Here is a 10,152-nt window from a genome sequence, read left to right on the forward strand (position 1 = left end):
TCCTACTACTATATGTAATTTATTAGTGGTTTTAAGTTTCTTCATTTCGACCGAAAGAATTAACTGATAAAGATGGTAACCGAGTCCAATATCTGTGTTATGTTTTAGGTATTGCCTGTCCAAAATTCAATCCTCAGGGAATTAAATGATGCTTTGTTGATATCCGCTGAGGAACCTAAAATAGAGGGTATTATAGTTCAATGTCAAAAGTATTAAAATATAAGAGAGATTAAAAAGTCCTACATGGTAACAGATCTAGAGGGGATTAAGGTTCAAAGTCGGAATGATTAAAAAATGAGGGGTATTAAAAATTCCTACTTATCATTTTTCATGTTTAAGAGCTTAGCAGGTCAACGTCCGATTTTTTTATGTTCGTGAGACACGCCATAAAATGGCGGCTAACGAAAAGAATACGATCGCGAAACTCTCATAATAAAATGAAGGCTAACAAAAAGAAGAAGATCGCGAGACCCTCGTAATAAAATGGTGGCGAAAAAAACACAATAAAAAAAAACAATATGGCGGTGAACGAAAAGAAGATCACCACACCCTCTTAATAAACTGGTGGCGTTAAAAAAACAAAATGGCGTCCGGGTATACTCAGCCTCAGAATATGGCGCTGGACGAAAAGAAACAGGTCGCGAGACCCTCATAATAAAATGAAGGCGTTCAATAAAAAAAATGGCGGCCGGGTACACTCATCCTCTGCCAAACCCGTAAGTCACGTGCTCAATGAAATGAAATGAAAATGAAAAAAATAACTTTATGCTGGGACATATGTCCCCTAAGAATAATTATATGGTTCATATAGTGAGATTTTTATCTGGTGAACGTTTACAAATTTTCAGATAGTAGAATGAAATTACATCATTTATGAGACCCTCATAATAAAATGAAGGCGATCAATAAAGATAATGGCGGCCGGGTAGACTCAGTCTCTTCCAAAAACAGTAAGCCTCTCAAACAGTATAAAAAAATGGCGGTTAGGCTCACTCAGCCCCTGGTTGTGGTATAAAAGGAAAATGGCGGTGATCAAAAAATAAAATGGCGGCCAGGTACACACAGCCTCTGCCAAACCCGTATGTATCTCAAACAGCATAAAAAACAAAATGGCGGGTGGCCACACTCAGCCCCGGCCAATATGGCGCTGAACGAAAAGAAAAAGGACGCGAGACCCTCATAATGCAATGGTGGCGATCAAAAACAAAATGGCGGCCGGGTACACTCAGCCTCACAATATGGTGCTGAACGAAAAGAAAAAGGTCGCGAGACCCTAATAATAAAATGATGGCGATCAATAAAGAATATGGCGGCCGGGTACACTCAGCCTCTGCCAATTCCAAGAGACACGTGACCAATATGGTTGTGAACGAAAAGAAAAAGGTCGTGAGACCCTCGTAATAAAATGGCGTCCGGGTAGACTGATCCCCTGCCAATATGGCGGGGAACGAAAAGAAAAAGACAGTGAGACCCTCATAATAAAATGGCGGCCGGGTACACTCAGCCTCTGCCAAATTCGTTAGCATCTCAAATAGCATAAAAACAAAATGTCGGCCGGGCGCACTCAGCCTCTGTGAGTCACGTGACTTAAATGAGAGCGTGGCCAGATGATCACGTGAGTGGTTAAGGTTATGTCGAACTAAATTTAAATCCCCCGCCAAGAGGTCACGTGACCAAATACTAGCCTCCAATTGGCTGCCAATGATCACGTGACCAGTCATTTGAGCAAAACACGAATACTCTTGAATGTGCTTAATAATAAATATTACCGTGCTGTTTTATTCATAGGTGGCGGCATCTTTTTCGATGTCGTTCCATGGCGGACAGCTACGAGCTACTAGCGCTCATCGAACGAATGGTGGTCGTGCTCATAGACACAAGGCTTCAGGGGTGACCGCCGTTGGAATATGCCTCATTCAAGGACGGCCACACAACCCTTACGGAGGTATCATCACAGCTGTCAGCCATGGAACGACTTCGAAAAAGATGCCGCCATCTATGTACACCCAACTCTCGTGGTTAAGCCTTCTCACCGTCCAAGTGAAGATGCATCAACGCACCTACATCATCTCACCATCTAAGTGATGATGCAACAACCCACCTACATCACGGAAATTTACCAGTGTCCTTAAGGGTCAGTGAAAGAACTACGGCAAGTCGTCTACAAACGGAGCGAAAATAAATCACTGGTTAGTTACGGCCACCGTTGTATTGATGAGGGGCAACTATAACTCTTTTAATTTTGTGTTCAGAGCGATTGAAGTTTAAGAGGGTTAGTGTGATCATTTTTGTGATAACATCCCCCTCAGTTCCATACTTATATGTGATATTATCAGCTTCATATCGGTCATAGTTTTGGTACAAAATTCTGTAAACATGTTTATTTGCCTCATGATGAGCATATTGGTTGGTTATTGGTGATGACCAAAAAAAGAGGAGCGAGGCGCTTGTTGCTTTTGATTCTTTTTCTTATTTCTCGTTATCCCTGTAAATTGTCTTCATCGCCGGTTAATCCCGGTAATAATGCCCGCTGAGCCGGATCCACGGTGGGTTGGGGTTCAAGAGGAACCTTTACTATTCCAGCCATGAATAGAAATGAACAGCCCAATTTTACAATTATTTTCAATAAGTGTAAAAAAAAAAAAAATCAAACATAAACTGGAATAAAACTTAACTTAAAACTATTACGAAAATTATCTTAAGGTTAAACAACAAAGAGAGAGACACACGTCTTATTATCACCATGAGTGATGGATGCCCCATGGTGATAATGTGTATAATATATAATGTGATAATGTGATAAACCCTGGGTAGGTTTGTCCTCGTGGAGGATGAGCTGACTGATTGGAGTCCGGCGAAAATTATTAAGCTGGCGGAGATGGCCAGGCTGCTGGCTACTAAGGCTACGTAGTTTGGAGAAACACTACAGCCGATGTGTGTGCACACAATAAGAGGCTAAGAAGTCTTCTCTTCATCTGCCGTATAAATAATAACAACCGAGACTCGATTTGTTTTGTTTTTTATAACATCTGTTACATAATGAATTATTGGACCATATGCTGGCCGCAACAATGTCACTAGTTTACGCTTTAAATAAAATTTATCTGGTAATATTTCACCACACAGCCATAGACTCAACACAGCCACACAACCAACAAAAACCCGTCATCCTCATTCTCAATTGATTTTCCCTGGAAAGCCTTTGATTCCGTCGATCACAATAACCTCCTTTCTAAACTTCACAGTCTCTCTTTGTCATTTAGTGCCCTTCAATGGTTTCAATCCTTCTACACCGGTTGTTCCCAGTATGTTGTTATTCCTAATAATATTCCCTCTTGCTCCCTACCTCTTTCTAGCGTACCTCAAGGTTCCTCTCTATCCCCTACTCTTTTCTCCATCTTCCAGTATTTCCCTCCATTCCGCTCGCCATCCAGTATTTCTAGTACCATCTATATGCAGACGACTTACAAATCTACCTTTCCTTCGATCCTCATGACGCCTCAAATGCCATTTTTAACCTTAAGAAGACATCAATAGAATAAGCACTTGGGCAAACACAATAAACTTCCGTTAAATGCTAAGACTAAAGCCAGCATAATCGGATCACCCTCTCTCCTTATATTTATCCCAGGACCCCTTACGTTTTCCTAAACAATACTCCTTTCTCATTCCATAAGTCAGTCAAAAATATTAGAGTCACTTTTGATGATGCTTTATCCTGGAAACTGTAATCTCCTTCCACTTAAATCCGTCAACTCTCAAGTTCCTCCTTGTTTTCCCTCACTTTGACTAAGGTTGTCTGGTATATGGTAGACTCTCGAGTAGTGTCTAATCTTAACTTAAATTCATAAGACAATTTCGCAGTACGATTTATTTTCGTAATCACCAGAGATACGCATATAACCCAGTATTACGCCGAGCTCAGAAAAAAGTTCTGGAAGGACCATCCATTCATTCGAAACAAACCTCGTTCAGGTCGATCATCAAAATTTAATGAAAGAGAACAAACGAACATACCGCGTATTGTAAAGGAAGATTTCACTACAACATCCTTCAGGGTAGCAGAAGAGGTCGCATACACTTCCAAAACATTATTACAATATCTTAATTTTACTAACAGTGAGAAATGTTATTCACAAATATAGTTATCATGGTAGAGAAAAAAAAAACCATCGAGGCAAAGCGGGAAAATGGCTCAACTATGCCATATCATTTGTTAATAAGGACTTGGAATTCTGGATAAATTTTATTTTTTCAGATGTGAAGTAAATTTAATACTTTCGACCCTATTTATCGCAAGCACGTTTGGCGAAAAGGTAATAACGATTTTCAGCCTTGAAATGCGAGAACCACTGTGAAATATGGGGAGGGATGTCGTGGAATAGTAAAGGTAAATTTGGCCTTCATTGACGGTATCATTATTGCCGAAACAAATGACGGCGTAATTTAAAATGCACTGCCGAAAATATGTGGATCAAAGATACTTTAATCTTCTAATAAGACAATGATCCCAAGTATACGGCTGACAAAACGAAAGAGTGGATGCTGTACAATGTTCGGAGGCAACTAAAAAGTCTCGGGACATCAATGATATAGATGGTCAAGGGCGTACCCAGGATCCAGGGGTAAACCATCGTGGTTTGTGCATTTCAGCAGGAAAGGGCAATGAAACCAAAATTTCAGGAAAATTATATTTAATTGTTGCAATACTTTATTAGTTATTACAATTAGTATTAGTATGTATTGAAAGAAAAAATAAATTTTTACTAAATTAATATTTTTTCACTTCTAGGGGGGAGCAGTCACCCTCTCCTCCCCCTTCTGAGTACGCCCCTGCCTATGGTACTTATTGGACTAGCAATTATAGAAAAAAAATTCTCAGAAGAAAAATGGGGTGAAATTGGTCCAGAAGTAACAAAAAATCGTATTTCGTCACTGCCTATAAGAATAAAGACATCGTCATAGATGCGAACAAATGATGATAACAAACTATAACACTTCAAATCTATCAAATATTATCTACACAATTAAATGTGTGCAAATACTTTTTAGACTCTGAAAATTTACTTTTAATATTCCGGTAACCTACGGCAACGGAAAGGTGAATCAGAAAGGCTTTGGATCAGTAGCGCCCATGTGGCCAGCATCAAAAGCTTGCCTCCTCCAACGCTTGGTAGCAAGAGAAGCAAGCGAGAGGGTGAGAGAGCCATCTTGTCTTGAGAAGCAGTTCATCATTTTCTTTGTCTCTGACATCAGGAATCCACCATGAGTGAGTAAAACTCTTGGAGTTGTTCCCAGCAGTAGGGAGGAGAGAGGCTTAGAGATGCAGAGGGAGGAAAGAACCATGGAGTAAGTCAACCTACCTAACCTATAATTAACATTCACCAACACTTGGCAATCATCATCAACCACCTCAAGTTTCTATCTACAATTCGATAGCCCAGTATTCAAAATTTTACTAACCATTTAATCATAATGTTTCCTTTCGGCCACCCACCACACCATTGTAACATAAACGATAGAATTATTTCTCATTTAATCATGTTATTTTTCATTTATACAGTCCACTTCAACCCAACCAGCAAACCAAAAATGAAGTGTGTCCTGCAATTTCAGTTGAGGGCATGCTTCATACAGTATGATTACTTCAAATTAATCTTTGAATTCCAAATATTAATTCCTTATAAATTCTAGTGTTCAAGGCCCTCTAATGAAGTAAATCTTATTCCTAGAAAATATCCTAATCCTATTTTGAATTATAAAAAAAGGGGAGTGTGCCAATACTATTTTGACCCACCTTGTATTTACAATATAGTCACCACTACAACCGATTGAGGATCAACTCTCCCCTAGCAGACTGCCAAGTCAGAAATATTGGAATATTTCAATTCAAAAAGTAACATTAAATTTATTATTTTGTATTTATGAACAGTGATTGAGGACTAAAGTTGAGCTCAACCAGAACCAAGAATGAAGAAGTAATGAGATTAGGCAGACTGTAGGGGCCTAATAGTTATATATATAACCTTGACCCTATAGGGGCCTAATAGTTATATATATAACCTTGACCCTATAGGGGCCTATAGTTATATATATAACCTTGACCCTATAGGGGCCTAATAGTTATATATATAACCTTGACCCTATAGGGGCCTATAGTTATATATATAACCTTGACCCTATAGGGGCCTATAGTTATATATATAACCTTGACCCTATAGGGGCCTAATAGTTTTTTTATTGAAAAATAATAAGAGTGATGAAGTGTGAGTAATACCTTTAGAGTAGGTAGTAGTTGTAGTCCACCCCTACTTCTCTTTCCAGCTTTAATAGCGTCCTCATGTCCGTGAGTTCCTTCCCTTTGAGAAGCTTTTTTTAAAGAGGTCTTTCACTTCCTTCCAATCTCTGCATGCCCGGAACTCGGTTCCAAGTATCGGTAGATATCTCTCCTTTTATCTTTGACATGTGTACTTCCTATATCTTTAGATCTCAATATTATATTAGCTCAATTACTCTTACATTATTGAGTTAGACAATAATTTCAATCATAAATAAAAACGATCTCTCACAACTCAGAAGTCAATAATAGTTTATCCAATAATATCCGCAAAAAAAAATATAATACACCTTCCACCATACTAAATAAATCTAAATGCAAATTGAACACCGGTCAAGTTAAATTCAGAGACATTGAACATTGTAATTGATCAATCAGACAGAATTTTTTATTTAAACAGAAAACTTCATTTTCAAACTTCAACAGAAAAATTTATTTTCTTTCTTTAGTATCAAGTTTTATTTTTCATTTTGCATATTTGATTTTATTGCTATTTTAATCTCTGTATGTACCTATGTACAAATTTATCGATATAGTTGGGTGTAATATAGTGTATTAGATATAAGCTCTTTGGATAACCAATTGATTATGAAGTCATCTGGAATCTGTTTTGAATAGAAGACATCAGCTACTGAGTATTGTCAAGTTTATTTACTAGTATTTAATTAATAATTAAAGCAAATGACACAAGGGAAGGGATATTGATATCAATATTATCGAAATATTGATATTTTTCTTCCGGTATCCCATCCCTACCATACAGTCCACTAATTCATCTGACATATTCAAATACAGTCCACTAATTCTTCAGTCAAATTCCAATACAGTCAACTAATTCTTCAGTCAAATTGGAATACAGTCCAGATATCATTCAATACATACTAGCCGTGAGTGATATTTTTTTGCCCAAGGGTAATACTTAGTTAGCCCTCTAAATTACCCTGATCGTCATACATAATATCATCAATTACTAAATCTATTAAATATTTAACAATACCATGAATATTATCATATGATTTATTTATAAAAAATCACTTAGCTAATTAATATATTTAACTTAACTTATATTTATAAACATATAATAGTTGCTTTAACTATTTTGAACTCTAGCATGTGTAGTTTTGACGTTAGCAAATTTTATTGTTTGGGGAAAAAAATTCTGGGAATTGGTTTGAATTACAGGTCCTTACTAAAAGAAAAGAAACTACCTGAGCCACGAGAACCAATTTTCTTTTCAAAACCGACAACGACATATATAATAGAAGGACAGCCGATCCTGATTCCTAAAGGATATGATGTGTTCCATGAAATAGAATTGGGAGTCATTATCGGACAAAGAGGGAAGAACATCGATCGAAGCGAAGCATTCAACTACATCGGTGGCTATTGCCTGGCCCTGGACCTCACCGCCATGAACATCCTCAACAACCACAGGAAGGAAGGCCTGCCTTGGCTCATCTCCAAAGGCTTTGACACGGCGACCCCCGTCAGCTGCGCCATCCCCTCCACCTGCCTACCCAAGCCCAACGACTCCCACCTCTGGTGCTGCATCGACGGAACCACCAAACAGGATTGTAGGACTTCGGACATGATCTTCTCCATATCCGACCAACTGTCCTTCATCTCCAAGACCATGACCCTGGAGCCGTACGACTTGATCCTCACCGGTTCCCCCGGCGGCATAGGAACCATTCAAAGAGGCAACTGTATCCAAGGTGGTTTAGAAAACCTTTTATCCATTACCTTTAATGTATTCTGATCAAAGCAATATCATAATGGAATATACCTTAAATAAATATATCAATTGTCCTATGATATAATTAATATTTCTAATTGATCGCCTCAAAGTGAAACATATTAATTTTTTCTCTTTTTCCTTCCATGTCAACACTATGGGTAGAAAGCTATTCTACTGGTATACATGTAGGGGCTATAGTCTCTTTTTCTTAATGGAGAAAATAAGAGAGATGAAGAATAAACAATACCATAGATCTCAATATTATATTAGCTTAAACAGTTATATTATAGGTTAGGGAATAATCTCAATAATAATAGAAAGAGTCTCTCACAACTCAGAAGTCAAAATCACAACTAATATAACTTTCACCAAACTAGAACAAACATACACACTCAAACTATTATCATCACTCTTGTCCAAAAAAAAAACTTCGCTCCTCTCTCGCTCGTCAGTGTTGTCCACGCAGTGTTGCCATCTCATAATACATGTAACTAAATAGCATGCTATTCTACCGGAATATGTCTAAATAGATAGCATGCTATTCTACCGGTATAATGATCATTAGGTGAACTTTGATTTGAGAAATAATTCTCTTATTGAAGTATAAAAAAGAAATATACACAAAGCAGAAAAAAAAGTACACTAGATTATCTTATGCTTTTTCTTTTTAAATTACAAAACCAGTGGGGCAGTTAAAATTTTATAAATATTTTACTAAACCACTACAAATCAAGGTACTTTGTAATCTGCTATACTGTGTATAAGTTATTCGGTTTGATCTAGTTATTGTTTTAGGCTTGGAGAATTATAGGATCGTATTATTACGAGTAATATTATTAGGCTTGTATTATTACGAGCAATATTATTAGGCTATTATTGTTACGAGTAATATTATTAGGCTCGTACTATTACTAGTAATATTATTAGGCTCGTATTATTACGAGTAATATTATTAGGCTCGTATCGTTACGAGTAATATTATTAGGCTCGTATTATTACTAGTAATATTATTAGATTCGTATTAGAAGCTGATTTATGTGGCTAATTTTAATAGCTCCTTTCTGTTTTTGCAAAATTTGTTGGAAATTTCAATTTAATTTCGTTTTTCAATCACTGGATAAAAACTACATTGTAGTTACATTTTTTTTCAGTAAAAAACGTATTAACTGATCGCAACAGTAGAAAATACACTGAAGATACAAGATAATAACGGGACCCTAAGTACAAAATCGTCTTATATATAAGCTATAAATTAGAAATAACTTATACATTAGCATTTACACTCATTTCTTGTAGATTTTTTTAATGGGCATAGTTAAAACGACAAAACTTCTACCTAAACGATAATCAAGCTTAATAACAAACTTACTTCATTTCATAACTTTGACATATTTTAATACAAAGTAACTGTTTCACTCTTATCAATAATATGGCGGAATAAACTCGCCACAACGGGTGTGTTAGTTGTCATGACGATTACTGGCTCATACATTTTATTTTTTTAATCATTAATGTTGGGACAGATGTTTAACCTAAGTGTGATTACTGTACTGAATTTTTCTCTACAGTTTATATTATTGCTTATTGAACTTTTTTAAATTAAACATGTTCCAAGAACTGGACAGTGACGCTTATTTTACGAAAGGTTTATGAGGTCGGAAGAGCTTCCAATGGAAGCATAACAAACCTCCTCATCGGAGGTAATCAATACAAATGCTAACCATAAGTTATTAATTACTGAGGTCAACATTACGGAAAACAGTTGGCAATTAGTTACAGGACGCAAACGTTTATCAAGTATTTATCAAGATCCAAGAAATGTCCTTAAAAAGATGAATTACCACTCAACAACAGATTAGGTGCTCTATCAACAATAATGATTCTAAAACAAGTAATAATTTCGAAACTAAATAGTAAATGATGTAGCTAACATTAGAGAGATGGTGAACACTGTTAGTGAACCTAACTCATACATATGTGCTCAAGTCCACGCTGAAAGGAGTGATAATATATCCTACCACACCATCGTCTTACAAGTCCACGCTGAAAGGAGTGATAATATATCCTACCACACCAT

At 36.8% G+C, this 10,152-nt stretch overlaps 2 protein-coding genes across 2 annotated transcripts in view; both read left to right on the forward strand.

Annotated features, from left to right (window-relative positions):
• The window catches only part of LOC106678084 (sperm-specific sodium:proton exchanger), a gene marked incomplete at its 5' end in the record, with an annotated part of 162,896 nt that overhangs the window by 68,520 nt on the left and 84,224 nt on the right, over positions 1–10,152 (forward strand).
• LOC106678087 (oxaloacetate decarboxylase, mitochondrial) lies at positions 7,368–8,146 on the forward strand. The gene has a single exon (XM_014416389.2). The coding sequence runs from the start codon at positions 7,449–7,451 to the stop codon at positions 8,094–8,096; it is 648 nt and encodes a 215-aa protein (XP_014271875.1). The 5' UTR covers positions 7,368–7,448; the 3' UTR covers positions 8,097–8,146.

Source organism: Halyomorpha halys, unplaced genomic scaffold (genome assembly GCF_000696795.3).
Source record: "Halyomorpha halys isolate HHAL.00 unplaced genomic scaffold, Hhal_1.1 Scaffold122.1, whole genome shotgun sequence".
NCBI lineage: Eukaryota > Metazoa > Arthropoda > Insecta > Hemiptera > Pentatomidae > Halyomorpha > Halyomorpha halys.